Source organism: Mesoplodon bidens (assembly GCF_964165515.1).
Source record: "Mesoplodon bidens genome assembly, chromosome: 2".
In the NCBI taxonomy this organism is placed as follows: Eukaryota; Metazoa; Chordata; class Mammalia; order Artiodactyla; family Ziphiidae; genus Mesoplodon; species Mesoplodon bidens.
The window spans coordinates 41,151,880-41,170,507 of record NC_138177.1 but is presented as its reverse complement, the minus strand read 5'-3'; the positions used below and the strand labels follow the sequence as shown (position 1 = coordinate 41,170,507).

Genomic DNA, 18,628 nt, shown 5'->3' with positions numbered 1-18,628 from the left:
ATTTGGTGTTAGAAATGTCTTGTTTGGATTCTAGGTCTACCACGTATGAGCTATCTGGCTGCTTAACGTCTCTATGCCCTATTGTCCTCATCTATAAAATGGGATAATAATTGCTGCCTCAAAGAATTGTTCCAAGGATGACAACAATAGCCAATGAGATTCCCAGAGGCTTACATGAAGTTAATGTAGCTCAAAACAGCCTTATGAGGGTGTGTCATGGGTCACTTACCCAAAATCCTTAGAGCCAGATGAGTTTTGAAATTCAGAATTCAGATTTAATAAAGATAACATGGCACATGTAACATATATTACAGAACCCCCTCAGGGTCTTGGGGAGTCCCCTAGACTCAATCACAATATTTCTGCACAAAATTAGGAAGATTTATGCAAAGTGGGTTAAAGCTCATAAAAAGTCTCATTTTGGAATTGCAGATAAAGGACTGTGTCCCAGAGAAGTTAAGCAACTTGCTCAAGATCACACCCCAGGATTTGAGCCCCAAAGACTCATGCCAGAGCCCCTGCTCTAACCACTACACAGCGCTGCCTCCAGCAATGAAACCCTCTCCCCAGAATGAATGAAGGTGGTTAGAGACTTGTATCTGATAAGAGCTGCTTTTTGTTATTATCAAGAATAAATTTATATAATTTCCCCAGAAACAAACGAAAATATGGTCACGTTTGAAACATTAATGCTATAAAATACCAGCCTACAAAAAGTAATAGCTACCATTTCTTGAAAATGTGTTGAATAGTTTACATATATTCACCTCATCTAACCCCTATAAGAGCCCTAAGAGATAGGTTTTATTAGTACCACCCATTTTACAGGTGAGTTTAAGTAATTTACCCAAGGTCACCCGTAAATAAGGGGCTGGGCAGGAGATCCAACCTGGGTCTGCTGAAGCCTGCGCCCCTTCCACTACACTGCCCTTCCTCCAAAGGACAGGTGTGTGCTGCTGACTGTCATTGTGTGGTTCGCTCAAGGTCACAGGAGAGCCAGCCCAGAGCACTAACTACCTTGGCCCCGCTACCTCGGAAGGCCTTGCAGTCATTGACTTCTACTTTGGAAAGCTCCACAATTCAATATCATTTCTTTTTTGCTGCCCACTCTTGCCACTCTGACAGAAGAACAGTACCTGGTGTTCACTAGAAGATGCAAGGGAATTGATTGGAAAGGAAATGTTGTTTTATTCCAGTCCTGTCCATAGTGGTGTACCTTTCTATATTTAGATAAGTGCTCTGTGCAGCCAAAGAGGCAATAAAAACAAGATAAAAACGTACTAGGCCCATGCCAGGAAACACTAAGAAGCTGTAAGTTCCTATTCTTTGCCCAAAGATGATTATTAAAAAAACAAGAGACAATAAAAACAAGCTGATGGGTAAACAAGGCCCAAGCTTCCTTGCGCCCTTGAGAACCCCTTCTCTGGGCTCCCGCCTGAGGGTTGTAATTCCTCCATTATTCATGGCAACAAATATTTCAATCATAAACTGTGTCCACTACAGTCATTTGTCCATTTTTTATCCTTTTTTGTAAATTGTACACTCTTCAAGGGCAGAGAACAGTCCCTAGTTATTTTATAACCTCTATAGAAGCTAGCATGGTATCTAGTAAATTGAGATTTTTAAATGTACCTCTTGTTCAAGCCTTTTTTCAGTCACATCTTCTACTGGTTTGAGCCAATAAGTAGTTTTCCCTTCCAGTCCTGTGAAGCCTCAAATTTCTGGCCTCTATCTGGTCCCTTTCATTTATGCTGTCATACAAACCAGTTCTTGCCTGAGCAGCATATCTCTGTCTTGTGATACTTTGTTAAACACAATAAGTGATAACCTATCTCTCACTGGGAGAAAAAGGCTTGTAAGGCACTTGGCCTGCCTTTGAAATTATCAGTAACAACAGATTTACCAAATACTTTGCCATCACTTCCATTGGTCTCCATCTTCCCAGCCTTCACTATGTGTCTGTGCCACCCACCATCCAACTGCTGAGTCAATGCAACATATTTTAGGTTTTTCTTACATTCACCCTCACTTCAAAGTGCCCATTTCTAAATTCACTAAGGTAATTAACACAAGCTGCTATAATAAATAAACCCCAGAATTTCAGGGACCCAACACAAAATAAACTTGTTTCTTCCTTATACAGTCCAACGCAGGTGTTACTGGGCGACAGACAGCTTTCTTCCAGGTGGTGATTTAAGGACCCCAAGCTCCATCTACCTTATGGTCCCACCATCTCCTATGGTCCCTTTGTCTTCTGCTTCTAGCCAATGGAAAGGAAAAGAGAGGGGAGAAGGGACACCCTCTTCTAAAATCCTTGCCCCTGGAGTGACACACAGCACTCGCATTCCATTTTCTCCATGCCATATGTCCACACCCAGATGCAAGAACAGCCTGTGAGCTGTTTCTGCCACCAGTGTCTAATAATAATAGCTAGAATATATTATTCATCTTCATTTTGCAAATTGTGTACTTTAATTATTTCATATAATATATACAACAGCCTAAAAAGTAGGAATTATCATCGCCATTTCAGAAATGAAAAGAACACATAAATATGTATATCAATCTCTAAACCTCAGTGACTATATATATATAGTGGCAGATCAAGTGGTAGGTCAAGATGTGAACTCAGACTTGTATGACAGTCAAGCCCGTCTCTTCTTTTGAACAATGTAGCAAGAAATACACAGATCTGCTTTGAGACTGGTGGGTGGAAAGGATTAGGGACACTGACCGAAGCTGGATTTTTAAAAAATAAGTATCTGACAAGCCCAGAGAGGTATTAAGACTGGAGAATGACGTTCCTGTTTGAAGCAATGATATGTGCAAAGGCAGTGAGGCCTGAATAAGCATGGTATGCCTGTGGAAGACTTATTTTAAAAAGAATTATGATGTTTAGATAGTATTTATCTAAGTGTTTTAGGACTACCAAAATCATGTCCTAAACCTCAGCCATCTTTCTCCAAAACGTCCCTGAGGGAGCTATATACCCAATGAACAATGGTAAAGGAAAGTAAGTGTCCCATTCTCAGCTAAAGTTGGGCTCTTACCCCAGCGCAGAGCCTTTGTAAGCTGGGCTGGAGCACACGAGCAAGTCTGAAGGCTTAGAGACAGAACACCTTTTCTCCCCGTAAGTCCAAACCCAACTTCAAGATTTCACCACACCTCACCTGCCAAAAATGAAGACCGAAAACTAAACAAATGAAAAGGCTTCATGATGCAAGATAAGAGCAAAAGGTTAGCTGGGCATGTTCTAAGCAGGAAGGCCCTAACTTTTCCCTCATTCAAGTCACATGGAAGCAGAAAGGTGAGCTAAATCTATTGACTGTTTCTGCAGCACAGGTGAAAGAGGTACAGGAGAGCACCAGAGAGAACTCAATCTTTATTCAGGACCTTTCTGTTTAAATCAAGTGTATGGAGGTATAATTTACATAAAATAACATATACCTATTTGAAGTGTAAGTGTGATGAGTTTTGAACCTATAATCACACACGTAACCACCACAAAAATCAAGATATAATCATTTCCATCATCCCTTCTGAAAATTCCTTCATGCTCTTTTGTATTACATGCCCCCGACTGCAAGCACCAAGCAACCACTGATCTGTTTTCTGTCCCTATAAATTAGATTTGCCTCTTCTAGAGTTTTATATAAATTGAATTATATAGTATGAACTCTTTGGGCTCTGACTTCTCTTGTTCAACACAATGTTTTATGAATAATATATATATATATATATATATATATATATATATATATATATATATATATATATATAAAAGTAGTTTGTTCCTTTTTATTGCTGAGTATCCAGTCACCTACTGATGGACATTTAAGCTGTTTCTAGTTTGGGCACTATGAATAAAGCTACTATGAACAGGGCTTCTCTGGTGGCGCAGTGGTTGAGAGTCTGCCTGCCAATGCAGGGGACACGGGTTCGTGCCCTGGTCTGGGAGGATTCCGCATGCCACGGAGCGGCTGCGCCCGTGAGCCACGGCCACTGAGCCTGCGCGTCCGGAGCCTGTGCTCCGCAACGGGAGAGGCTGCAACAGTGAGAGGCCCGCGTACCGCAAAAAAAAAAAAAAAAAAGAAAAAGCTTGTGCACAATGTCCACAAAAAGACTTATACACATATGTTCATAGCAGCTTTTTGTTTGTTTGTTTCAGGTCCCTAAAAGACTGAAGGGCCTCATTACCTCACAGAGTTCTGTCCAGTTTCCAGAAATTAGATTAATTAACAAATAGGGTCTGACCCATTATATTTTTTCTTAGAGAATCAAAACAAAAAGGCAAACACACAAAAGCAACCCACACAAAATTGGTGGTTACAGTAGGAAACATAAGTAGAAAAACACAATTAATGGTGATATATAAAGACACAAAAAAGGTGTTCAGACTAATGTCAAATGCTGGTGGACTATGGGCTAGTTGGAGCCTGCAGACATGTTTTATTTGGTTTTTGGGTTTTAAATAAAATTTACCCGACACTTAAAAGTGTGAAAACTTCACACAAAAAAACTCACACACACAAAAATAAGAATATCTGGCAACTCGGTCCATGTTGTCACTTCACAAAAATCTCCAGGAGCTGAGAGGCAACTGCTCCCTTTGGCCGAGTGTGTCGTGCTCTCTCTGCACTTGCTTCACTCCTGCATGTTGTCTACCTTGTAGGTACTTTGGTTTGCAACTCTGGCATCAAGGCATCACATCTAGTAATGAAAAGAAGTGGCTGGACACACTTCACTGACAGGAAACGTACTGTCAGAGGTGGAGACAACATACGAGGTGAACAACCACACTCCAGGACAGGAATTCTTAACTTCTAATATCTTATCCAGACACTTTTCTCCTTTTCCCCCTCAATGGGACAGCACAATATTCGGGCTGAGGGGCTCCTGCCTCGCTCTAAGATGACCACTTAGTGGGGCTCCTGTGGCATCTCTCTTGCTCCCAAGGGACCAGGTCAATCAGGCCCCCCAGGCCTATCCTGAAGGGCTCTGCTCCTTCCTCCTCAGCTTATTCTGCCTCCACCGTAAGCAAGTGAGAAGACTGGAACTTTCCACAGTGTTTCACAGTGGTGTTATATAGAAGGAAGAAGCGTTGTGATGATTCTACTTGAAGTTAGTTTTCTCTGCTAAGCCTGAGATCCACCCATGCAACTGTCCACAGTTATCTCCACCTCTGTCCCCCACAATTACTTCAATCAAAACTTTTCCAAATCTACATTTGTAATCTTCCCTTGCCATCCTCCCAGAACAAAATATGTTCTGTGTCCAGTATTTCCTTTTTGTATCCTCTCAATCACCTAAGCCATAAACCTTGGAATCATTCTAGGCTTCTCTCTTTTCTGACCACCTACTTTTCCACATCTAAGAACAACCCACCTCCTTGCTATCTGTATGACCAGGCCACCCAAGATGGTTGTTCTCTTGCTCTCTGTACATCCCCTGCTTGACCCGTCCTACACCCTACTCACCTGACTGACCTTCCCTCTAAATCATAGAGCCTAATCAGTAAATGCCTATGTACTTGCCCCTGGCCCCAGCTAGCTCTAATTTTTAGATCAGAACTATCTCCACTATGATAGTTTGTCAAAGGAGTGGTGAGGGGCACGCCCGCCTGCTCGTTTCCCTGGCAACCGATGAGCCAAACTCAATTCCCCCTATAACTGGTAACTTCCCCCTCCTACCAGGAGCGAAGACTGCTGTGAGGTCCTGCCTGCTTCTGCTGCCACAGTTGGGGAGGGGGAGGTGTCACTCCAGGACCTTGCTTCGGATATGTAAGCTCCCCCTAGCCATTAAACCACTGATGTCTCTGTCACTGACTCCGGGCTCTTTCTTCAGCATTGAGTCTGGGGAAGTACTGGGCTTGTAGGCCTGTGGGGCACAGCCTAGCACTATCTTTCTTACATGCCATCTTCTCTATCATTTGTGTAACCAATCTAGTTCAATCTTTTACACAGAATATTCTAGCAGTCTCTCTAAGTCCAGTCTTACCTACTCCATCCCTCTAGATTCTAACCATAGCACAGTCAGAGTGATTTCTAAAACAGACGTCTGTTCCTGTTACTCTTCAGCTTAAACCCTTTATTGGGCCCACTGTTTGCATCATGGATTCCACCCAAGGTTCTCAATGACCTGTTCCTGGCCTGCTCTCTAGACTTGACTGTCCACTATGGTGACCACAAGCCACACACGGCTACTGAGCACTTGAAACAGGGCTAGTCCATACTGAGGCGTGCTATAAATGTAAAACATACACCAGATTTCAGAGTTAGTACAGAGAAAAAAGAATGTAAAATATTTCAGTAATAACTTTTATATTGAATATGTACATGTTGAAATAAAAATATTTTGCATATATGGGGTTAAAACCATATTATTAAAATTAATTGTACTTGTTTGTACCTCTATTAATGTGGCTTCTAGAAAACTTAAACATACATATGTGGCTTGCATTATGTTCTAGATGTTTTTCTTACCCTTTATGTTTTCCATCTCATACTCTGCTAAACACCAGGCATGCTCAGTGACTAACAAAGCAAGCTATGGTATTTTACAATCTTATAGAGCACACTTTAAATGAAAATTAGAATGCCCTTGAACTATCATACCCTATTCCTCCTGTGATGGCTTTAAAATATATGCACAAATCCCTTGACACTCCTCCTTTTAAAAGGTAGACTCTAATTCCCCTCTCCTAGAGTGTGGACTGGACTTAGTGACTAAGTAAATAAATAGAATAAAGCAGAAATATCAGTGTGTCATAAAAAGTGTTGGAATTTCCTCCTCCTCTCCCCCTCCCCCACCCACCTCTCTTAACGATGATTCACTCTGAGTGAAGCCAGCTGCCTTATCATTAAGAGATTCAATGAATCAGCCCTATGCGGAGCTCCACATGACAAGGTACTGAGACCTCCTGACAACAGCCATGTGAATAAGCCATCTTGGAAGTGGATCCTTCAGCCCCAGTCAAGCCCTCAGATGACTACAGCTCTAGCCAGTGTCTTCACTGTAACTTTATGAGAAAACATGAGCCAGAATCACCCAGCTAAGCTGCTCCCAAATTTCTGAACCACAGAAACGGTGAGATAATGTTTGTTGTTTTCAGCAGCTGAGTTTTGGGATAATCTGTTACATAGCAATAGATAACTAGTGCACTACTCATGCCCTAAATCCCTCCACATTTTCACCCGAGGACAGGAAAAGAAGAGAGAAGAGAAGTTGCTAAGAGCTCAAACTTAGGTTTCACTTACTTAGACATCAAGATTCACTTCAAAACCATCCCCTCCACAAAGCTTTTTCTAACAAACCCCAGTCAATTCCCATATGTCTATAAAAATTTTTTTTAATTAGAAATGTTTTCACACATTTTGAATTCAGTGTCTTATCCAAAAACATTTCCTGTTTTAAAATTAACTTTTTAGAAATAAAAATTTTTCTGATAAATACACACAGAAATTTTGGAACAATCTAAAAAGAAGGGAATTTAAATCACCTGACATGTGACCTCACTGAGGAAAATGTTACTGATATTTTTAATATCCATTTTGCATGTAATTTTACATAATAATATTATCTTGCATATGCAGTTTTTCATCTTCTTTTTCTCATGCAATGACCCTGTCTCTCAGTTCCTTCACCTCCTCATATCAGCTACAGACTCCATGGTCAGGCTTTAGACCAAACCTTTGCTCCTCAAAGTGTGGTCCACGGACCAGCTGCATCAGCATTGCCTGAAAGCTTGTTGAATATGCAGAATCTAAGACTCCATCATGCTCTCACCTCAAGACATTTGTACTTGCTGTTTCCTTTGCCTGCAAGGCCAGTCCTTGTATGACTAATCCTTGCAAGACTCATTCCCTCACTGCATTCTGGTCTCTGTTCCAATGTCACCTGCAGAGAAAAGCCATTCCTGACCTCTCTAACTAGAGTTGCATTCCTGTTGCATTCTACCCTCTCACCCTGCTTTACTTTCTTCATAACATTTATTACCACTTGACATTATTTTATATGTATTCATTTGTTTACTTCCTTCCACAAATACTTAGGGAACACCCACTATATGTCAGGCACAGTTCTAAGCTCTGGGGACCCAGAGGAAAACAAAATAAAGTCCCTACGTCCCCCACACTAATGTAAGCAGGCTCTACAAATACAGTTTGTTAGTTATTATATCATGTTTCTTTACTTATTCATTCCTTCAAGAAGAGGCCCAATCCCTACCATCAACAGAAGGCTCCATGCCAGGGCCCATGACTTAAACCCACCCTGAACATTCCAGCTTCTATTTTGAGGGAATTTTTCAATGTGTTTTTGTGCTGTGCTGAGCTAAGTTTAACTCAGTTGCTTTCAATCCCAGTGAATTATCCCAGTACAGCTTCCATGTAGTGGAAATTTCCCTTACTTGATGTAAGCCGCCAACTACATAGCTAGTAGTTGTCTTATTCTTGTGCGGTTTATCTGACTTCAAAGGGTTCCCCAAAATGGGACCAAAAATTTTTATCACCATCATCATCATCACCAACAGCAGCAGCAGCAGCAGGGTTAGGCCTGATAAAGTTGACAGGAGCCAAGTTTATCTTTGGTGTCCTCCTGCATCCTCTTCCTACCCTAGTGGGCACCTAGGGCCCATTCCTTGGAGGCCTGGCTCCCAGTGATTTACATGTATTCTCTCCTAAGGTGGCAACTTGCACATCAATGGGAAGTGCTTGGAGACTGCAAAGGAATGGGATACAGATAGCTTATGATGTGCAAGGCTTTGTTTATCCCCGCACAGTCATTTCATCATGCAAGGAAAATACAACCTAGAAGGACATATTTTGTCCGTCATTTTACAGATGAGAAACTGAGGCTCAAAGAGATTATGTACCTCTCCCATGTCACTCTGGATGGTCTGAAGTCGAAGCTCTGCCTTTCAAGCCTCCTGAGCTTCAGAACTTCAAATGAGCACATTTCTAATGGTAGATTATCAAAGCCCATGATTGGAAGAACCTTTTTTTTTTTTTTATACAGTGGTGGAGGTGAGAAGAGAGTGATGAAAGTATTGATGAAAAGGGAAGATTTATGCAGCAAGATCTTTCAATTACAGGTGGACCAACATTTAAGATAGAATGGATCTCAGACTGTCTGCACAAACCCCTTCATTTTACAGAAGTGGAACAGTAAGGCACAAAGTGGGTGAATAATACTCATTTAAACCTAAATTTAATTTAATAATTATGAGTAGGGAATTGCCATTTCTAAGTAGAGTTTCCAAATTTAGCAATGTTTACATGTCTACATTCCCTCCAAAAACTGTTGGATAAGTAAAAATGCACAGGTTTAGCATAGGAAAGAATGTGTAATAAAATATTAAGTGGATATATTTTGTTTAGAAACCTCTGTCTTGATTTCTCAAAACTACTAAGGGAAAGGATCAAAATATAATGTATCTCATAGCATAAGCATGTTTACAAGAGTATATAGCATCTTTCTTGTAGCCCATGGAACATGGGGCTCCCCTTTCTACATGGGGTTGATGGGGCAGACAGGCAGTTTTTTATCCCTTAGAATGGCAGGGATAGGACTGGGTAAGGAGCACTTCATTTATGAACTTGAATGTGATCAAAGAAAACGTTTATTAAGCTCTTACCCTGTGCCACGTGTTTTTTTGTATTGTTTTTGTTTTGTTTTGTTTTGGCCATGCCTGGTGGCTTGCAGGATCTTAGTTCCCCCACCAGGGACTGAACCTGGGCCCCAGCAGCGAAAGTGTTGAGTCCTAACCACTGGACTGCCAGGGAATTCCTGTGCCAAGGACTGTATTACCAATAGGTAGGGTACAGTCTGATTGGTAAGATATGATATACACTAAGGAAATTATGTAGTTCTTGTGAGTATAAATATACATGTTAACAATAATTAACACCTTCTGTTGGCAAATATAGAAGGATAATATTTTGATGTATTAACTGAAATGTTTTCCCTTCTCAGTAATTCTTGTTACCTGTGAACCTCTTCCCATACAGCCTTTCTTGGCACACTGCGATGGGGATGAGATTATACTACAGAACAAAAGAGGAAAATTCTTGCCTTTTGAGTTTCAAAACCTGAAATCTTGGCAAAAACAATGTTTGGAAGAAAAATAGATCTGGAAATGGTCATAGTATTTTCCTACTCCTAAAATAAGATGAAACTAGGAAAAAAAAAAAAACTGGTGGTGGGGAGAGGTGAGAGCAAAAGCAGAAGAGCTAGACCCTTGACTGGGTCACTAAGCAGAGGCCTGTACTCCGTTCCCTCTGCCCTGACCCCCTCTGGCTGAGTTCCCACTGCAGAGGAGAAACAGTAGACACTCCAGGGGAAATCCTTTCATCCAAGATGAGAATCTGTGGCCAGCAGCCGTCCCCCAGCCACCCGCTGCTGCCTCCAGGCTCAGGTGAAACCTCACAGACCCCAGACCCTTATGGTCGTTCACCTAGCATTTTACTGAGTCAGCAGAGAAGAACGTCTGGCTAGGAAAGCATATCAGGATGGAGAGGACCTGAGATGGCCTGAAAGTTCCCCCCACGTGCCATGGAGTTCAGGGAAAGAACGAAATATTTTCTAAGTGCCCAAGAGTATTGAAAGAGTACTGAAAGATCTTGTGGCCAGAGATTAGGAGGACACAGAGGTGACTTAGGTGGAACAGGAGCACTGCAGGATGATACTCAATTCAGCCAATGCCAGCATGGACTGATGGGAATCCCTGGACTGGTGTCTACTCCCAACTTTCTCTCCCTAGCCCATGCTGATACACTCTGAAAGCCCCCTAGATCTACATGAATACCCCAGGTTTGTGATCTCATTAGATAATTATCCAACCCCTGAAGAAAGCCGCCAGGTTCCTCACAAACCCAGTCCCATCCATGCATCCATATTTAACCAGCTTCCTTCAGAAATATTCTTGCAGGGTTCAACTAAATCCCCCACGCTACCAGCACAAATACTTCCCCCCATTCCCCCATTCTTAGGAAGTAAAGACCGGACAACATAGTCTGTGCAACAGCCCATGGTGCATCAGAAGAGAGAGAAGAGTAAGGTCTACAGTGATCCTGGGTTCCTGCTTCATAAAAGATCTCTCTTCGGAGATCAGCTATTAAATCTAGAACCTGACTATAAAAGCAGGGGAAGTTTCTCTTCCAAACTCTCCTCCCTAGGTTGGCCCTTTTCCCACCTCTGTGTCCCTCTTATAAAGTCCTCTCACTATCTCCCCATTGCAACCTGAAACCCATTCACATATAAGTAAGTGACTCGGAATAGTCTGAGGTTTAACTTCCCCTCCTTCTTTGCTCCCACAGCTAATCAGTTGTTAAATTTACCTCCTTGCTACCTTTCCTCTGCTTTTCATTATCTGGGAGTGCTGTTCTCTGACTATTCTCTCTTTCAGTCCAGGAACACAGTGGCCTTGCACTTCCTCTCTTTCTTGAAGTTCATCATAGCCAGCCATGTGACTCGCTTTGGCCAAAAAAATGTGGGCAGGGATGACATGCTGCTTCTCCTGGAAGTATTTAATTGCCGTATGTGACACTACAGCACTTTCTTCTTCTGACCATTGGAACCAACAACATTCTAGCTGTTGGAGGCTCTGTTGATCTGATTCCCAGTTTCCAAGTCTATGTACAAGGACTTGTAATGTGAGCAAGAAATAAACATTTGTTTAACTAATTCACTGGTTTTTACTGAATCTGTTGGAAAAGATTACAAGAGGATACGACCCCCTGTTGACCCACAGGCTAGACCAGGGCAGTTGGAGGCTTCTCACCCCTCCCCTCTCCTTATAATGTATGCTCTGCCCACAGTTCCCACAGTGAGAGCCATTTTCAAGGGTGCAGCCTTGAGATAGTAATGTGTTGTTGAGACCATCTGGACTGAATACATGACTGAATCCAGTTAAGGCCTCTATATAAACTTTTACGATCCTGGAGGGTGGGTACAGAGATCTACTTATCTCTCGGCTGCCCAAGATAAGCCTTGTATGTAAGTTCCCGTGCTTATTAAAACTGCCACCTACCAATCTAAGTGGCCTGCCTCTTTCTTCAGTCTCTCCTTGCTCTCTCTACAGGAGCCAGTTTCAGATTTCACCTGGGAAATTCCTCAGGTTGTGAACCAGCAGCATCATAATCTTGCCCATCCTAACATACCTGGGCTACTGTTGGGTTTCAGGCTCTCATCACTTCTCATCTGAGCTCTAACACAGGCTACTCAAAGTGTGGTCTGTACACAGGTGTCAATCCACAAGATATCGCTGGTCTGCAATTAGGCAAGTACAGAAATTGAGAATAAACATTTAGAAATTCATATAACAATTCAACTGATTAACTTTATCTGTTGACTCTAATAATAAATATTTGGGCTTGTAGTCCCCCCAAATCTTAGCACTGGGCCCTTCCATGGGGTCCTGCAAAAATGCTTCTCAAATTAAATTGGATCAAAGCTTCATGATTAAGAAATAGAATTATGGTAGGATTCTAAGCAATAGCAAGCATATCTGGGGGATATTTATGGTGCAAGACCCTTCCTCACTGAGTGTGAAATCATCATTTAAAAGTTCCCTGAGTCTACTCTTTGTACCAGCACAAAATTTAGCTCCAGCAAGCAAAGAAACTTTCTGAGCTCTTTCTCATTTAACATTAATTATTGTTTTAGGTTTGCCTACCTAACAGCATGGAGATGATCGTATTTATTCTTTGGAATAAAACTTATAAATATATTGCCTATGAATATGATTTTCCAAATTATCCATACACAGCTTGACATTTTGATACATTTGTTCAAGAGTCCAAGAGGATAATGTAACTGATCCCTAAATCACTAAAAAACTCCCTCCACGGGCTTCCCTGGTGGCGCAGTGGTTGAGAGTCTGCCTGTCGATGCAGGGGACACGGGTTCGTTCCCCGGTCCGGGAAGAACCCACATGCTGCGGAGCGGCTGGGCCCGTGAGCCATGGCCGCTGAGCCTGCGTGCCCGGAGCCTGTGCTCCACAACGGGAGAGGCCACAACAGTGAGAGGCCCGCGTACTGAAAAAAAAGAAAAAAAACTCCCTCCAGGACAAAGTAGAGCTAATTTTTTTCTTCCCAAAGCCTGTTTGACACACATTAATATATTTCTCTGCACCATACAAGATTCTGAAAAGAACAGTGGGCTAGATGTTAAGAGACCTGGTTCTAGTCCTCATTACCCACTCACTTGCTACTACATGAAGCTGTTGCTTAACCACTTGGTGCCCTAATTTCTCCACCTATTGAATAAGCATAATAAATTAATAATAGCAAGTAAACAATATCAGCTCTGTTGTGAGAATCAAAATAAAGAGTACTGAAGTACTTGGTAGTGAATAAATTGCTTTACAATTATCATTTAGCATTTATATGTAATACTGCCTTGTAACATTCTATCTTGTACACATAGATTTTCTCCTTTTAAGCCAGAAAATAAGTCTTTGAGAGGTGCATTGTGTAATATTTCTCTGTATCCTGTCCAATGTTCAGTCCTTTGGGACAAGTAATATACATACAATGATTGTTTGAAAATTGTTTAATTTACCAAAAGTTGTTGAACCCCTTCACCATTAAGTAAACCGCATAAACTTCAGACTTCATACACTGCATGATGGGTATTCCTCACTCACATTGGCAACAGTCTTTTAGAGTTTTGGCTAGGAGAGTTGTAATTGGCTATCTGAGCTCCTTGAGAGCACAGGTCATATCTCATTAACCTTTGTTACTTCAGCACTTACTACAGTCATCTAAGCACAGAAGAAGCACAGTTAATGTCTGAAGATAAATTAGCATGTTAATAAATTAATGAACTTCAATTAAATACTTCCTTAATAGTACCTCCATTTAGTACTCTGCAATCTAGAAAGCCAATCTGTGTTTGATTTTAGTTAAACTGATTTTTAATCTTCCAGAATCATCTAAACATTTTAAAAGCAGACCCGTCCAGTAAGTCACGTGATTTTCCCACACTCTTCCCTTAGTTAGCCCAAGCAAGTTCTTACTCAAAGATCATTAAGCAGATTAGGCTGCAGGAGTGTTGGTGGTAAGGAATGGGACAGCTCTTGGTCTGAAAGGAGGGAAAATTGTACTGATTGTTCAGAATACGACACTACTCTGCATATGTAAACAGTCAAGGTAAAATACAGCAGATGAATAAAGTGCTTCTGTCTAGAAGAACTATAAACTTTGGCAGGAACCACTGTTCTGCATCAGTGAAAGGCCTCCTGCTGGGGCTGCAATGGAAAAAGTGACCTCAGAGAGGAATTCAGAACTAAAATGCTCAGAAAGAGAAGATGAAATATCATGAAGTTTTGGTTAAGTCACTTGGTTCCAGGAATATAAAAGTGTAAAGCTGTTTCAGTTTTTTAAAAAACTGCAGATTACATGAACTTTGTAGATTACTATTCTATTCTAGCTGCAGTTTAGAATTCCAAAGTGCCTCCACTCTCATGTTCTTCACAAGAGATCTGTGGTGTTTAGGAATACATTCCCCTAGAGAGGCCCAGGCAAGGAAGCAAAATAAGTCAGTCTGGAGTCATTGGACCTAGATCACTCAGCGTTCTACTAAGCGTCCCAGTGCAGAGGGTGCATTCACTAGGGACCTCAAAATACACAGGCAAAGACAGCACTAGAGAGGAATCATCGCATACCCTTTCCCCCATCCTGCTCCCATCTAGAGAGGGCTTCCCTTTAACGGAAAAGTTTATAGGTATAACAGCAGCAGTTTATGTCTCGCACCACTGGGATTTAGCCAGTTCAATGAGTGTTTCAGAGCTGGGATCTGTTGCTAGGTGATCTGCTCTTGAAATTGTATCTAATATATTAGGCTTTGGCAAGAAAAAACTGAAATGCATCATGGCATGTGGATATGAACAAAACCATAATCTAGGAAAAAACACCCACCCACCCTGGCCCCAAACAAGCTTTGATTTTTTTTTTTTTTTGCGGTACGCGGGCCTCTCACTGTTACGGCCTCTCCTGTTGCGGAGCACAGGCTCCGGACGCGCAGGCTCAGCGGCCATGGCTCACGGGCCCAGCCGCTCCGCGGCATGTGGGATTCTCCCAGACCGGGGCACGAACCCATGTCCCCTGCATCGGCAGGAGGACTCTCAACCACTGCGCCATCAGGGAAGCCCCAAGCTTTGATTTTTAAATACAGATTTATATTTTGAGTAAAGCATAAATCAAGTCACATATTTAATGTCAGTAGAGAGCGTAATTTTAGAGTCATGCCAGAAAGAAAAAGGGAGGGGGGTATGAGCACATAAAACTTATTTATATTTTTATTTATGCTATTTCCCACAGATTGAAAATAAACTTTCAAGAGCACCACTTCTCTAGTTAATTCATTTCTGAAGTCTGAAAATTTTGTGCTTATTTAGCAGTGCCCTCTGGTGTCCAAATGGATCATTTTAGTTTGCCTTCAGGCAAAAAGTAAACCATTATACAATTAAACAAGTCTACAATCAGCATTCATTCATTCACCAAATATTTATTGAGCACTTTGTATATGCCAGTTTGTGGAAGGTGGTGGGATACACAGATGTATAAAGAAAGACATGGTTTGTTATGACTTATATGTGGAATCTAAAAAATAAAATGAACTAGTGAATATAACAAAACAGAAACAGACTCAGATACAGAGAACAGACTAGTGGTTACCAGTGGGGAGAGGGAAGGAGGAGGGGCAAAACAGGGGTAGGGGATTAATAAAATAAAGATGTAAAATAAATATGCAACAAAGATACATGTACAGCACAAGGAAATATAGCCATTATGCTGTAATAACTTTAAATGGAGTATAATCTATAAAAATATTGAATCACTATGTTGTACACCTGAAACTACTGATAAAATATAATACTGCAGATCAACTATACTTCAATTAAAAAATTTTTTAAAGACACAGTTCTTTGTTCTGTTCTTAAGGAGCCCATAGTCTACCAAGAAAGACAAATGTAAATGCAATTACAAAGTTACTTGATCACACAAAAGAAATCACTTTACCTATTTTTCACTAAAATGAGACTGACAGAGCCGGGTCGTCTCCATTTCCAAACTGTTCTGGACCATTACTCACACTAGCAGGTATCTGGCTGGCTTTGGACAGAACAACTTCGGTCAAGTACACAGGGAACATTCTGAAAAAGAGTAGACATCCCAGGACATACAGTGAGATTAAGACCTAGTTTTAAAGATTTCTGTAAGAAAGCTCCTTTCACAGTCAAGACACTTCTGGTCTTGCAGTTACATAGGGGCCCACTGGTCACCAGATCTGACACACAAATCTAACATTCATTAAGCCTTACATTTCTTTCTGAAAATGCAGACTGTTTTTCTAGCACTGTAATGAAAGCCCTCAAAAGGAATCAAATGACAGAGACGCTAAGAACTGATCATAAACTGTTTTAGGATCCTTAGATCTGCAAATTGCTGACTAGGGTTACAGAAACCCATGTTGTTCTGAATTGGTGCATCTTCAGGCCTTCTGGGGAAGCAGAGGGAGTCTGAAGGAGTTGCCAAGACCTCCCATCAAGAAGGAAAGTAAAATACAAAAAATATCAAAGGAAAGGAGTTCAGGAACTACTATAGATCAAGAATGATGCTTTATACAATTTTGTAATTTTCCTACTTTTGGTCATTTTTCCCATTCTTATAATTGTTGTTTTCCAGCGTAATTAGCTGTGACTTGCTCCTAACCAACAGAATATGGCAAAGGTGACAGGATGTACATGACTACATTACATGATATTAGGAGGTCCATTTTGCTGACTCTCTCTCCCTCACTGGTTTTGAGGAAACAAGTTGTGCTGGCAAGGCTCATGTGGCAAAGAGGGTGGCCTCTCACCAGTAGCCCACTAAGCTGAAGTCCTCAGTACAAGTGCCCACAGAGAACAGAAAGCTGCTATCAACCACATGAGTGAAAAAGCAGGTTTTTCCCCAGTGAAGCCTCAGATGACACTGCAGCCCTGGCCAACACCTTGACTGCAACCTTACAAAGGACCCAAATTTGAGATATTAAATGTGTGCTACTTTAAGTTGCTAAGTTTGTGGTAATATTAGTATGCAACAATAGGTAACTAATATAGATCTCAGGACACTTTTTTATTTTAAAACATTTTTATTATAAAAGTAATACAAATAGAGAAAAACTAAAATATTGAAGAAAGACAAAGTCATCCATTTCCTGCCCTGCCATCCTATTATAACCAGTTAGTAATTTATTTTGTCATCTTTTTATTATATACTTGGTGTGTTATTTATAGCGTCAAACACATTCATATACTTTTGTATCTTGCTTTTTGTTACTAAATATTATCTCATGTTTTTCAGTAATTACTAATTTTTAATGGGTACATAACACACGATTCATTAGCTATATATGCTCATTGACTATCTCCCCAGACCAGTGGTTGGCAAACTATGTCCCTGTATTTGCAAATAAGCTTTATTGGAATACAGCCATATCCATTCATTTAGATACTGTCTATGGTTATTTTTGTCCTACAAACAGCAGAGCTGAGAAGTTGTGAGAAAGACTATATGACCTGAAAAGCCTAAAATATTTCCTTTCTGACCCTTTCCAGAAAAATTTTGCTGACCCTTGCCTTAAACTTTTAAGTCATTTATAATTTGTATTATTATATGGCCCAAAATGTCACTTGAAACATCTTTGTGCATATAATTGTTTATACTTTAGGCAACTTAATTGGGCAGTATTAACCAAAGTAGAAAAACTGGGTTTACTTAAGAAAGATGTTTTTAAGGTTAACACTGTCCCCTACTATCTCTCTTGTAATATTCTAGCTATGATACAGTACAGGTGGTGGTAATAAGAACGGAAGAAAAAGACCCAGTACTCTTGTAGGTAGCAATTCTCTGGTCCCTATTAATCTAGACATGTAATTTTACACTCTGGATGAGCATATTTTTAGTTTTGATTTAAAGTCAACCAAAGAGGGAAGTGACAATAATTACAACATGAAAAAACCAATTGAAAGAATACTTTCTATTGGGGATGAAAAAGCAGGCTAAAGTAAACTCTCCAGGTGTCAAGGTGTACCTGAAATGCCATTCCAGGCTAGCTGTAGTGTCCAAAAGGCACTGAGAGGGTTGAGTAAGGGAAAGAGGTGGCAGTCTCAACAATGTCCCTTCTGAACACACCCTAGGCATAAACTTGTATACAACTATAATTAAACTGTCTCCAGATGAGAAAGTTCTAGAGCAACTACCCTATATTTTTGAATAAAATAAATTCTTCTATCTGGGAAAGTTTTATTCTTCAAAAAGAAAACTTATGGAATGGGACCAGCTAAGTCAACCCTGACTATCTCTGAGATTAAAGATGAATCAGGCTGATGGGTCTCAATCCAATCTTGTGTGAATAAAGCAAGCATCGGGAAGTATAGGTGTCATCTTCTAAGGGAAATATTCTGCAACATAAAAAAAAAAAAAGATAAGGATGGACCTTTTCCCCAAGAGATAATGTAATTTAAAAGCAAAACTAGGAAGATATGTAATGTGATTATCCCAATTATGCCAACAATGTATGTAAAGAAATCATATAAAACACATTTACTTATTAAATTGTTCCTGTCAAAATGTCAACCAAT

At 40.7% G+C, this 18,628-nt stretch overlaps 1 protein-coding gene across 2 annotated transcripts in view; it reads right to left on the bottom strand.

The window, feature by feature from the left end:
* Positions 1–16,031: 16,031 nt before the first annotated feature.
* TSEN15 (tRNA splicing endonuclease subunit 15) overlaps positions 16,032–18,628 on the bottom strand; it is a gene marked incomplete at its 3' end in the record, with an annotated part of 31,511 nt that continues 28,914 nt past the window's right edge. Inside the window, exon 5 of one of the 2 annotated variants that reach the window (XM_081223529.1) lies at positions 16,032–16,156. In XM_081223529.1, coding sequence (XP_081079655.1) covers positions 16,097–16,156 — 60 coding nt within the window. Of the gene's footprint in view, positions 16,157–17,116; positions 18,449–18,628 lie in introns of those variants that run through there. The other variant, XM_081223528.1, reaches the window with a different exon arrangement.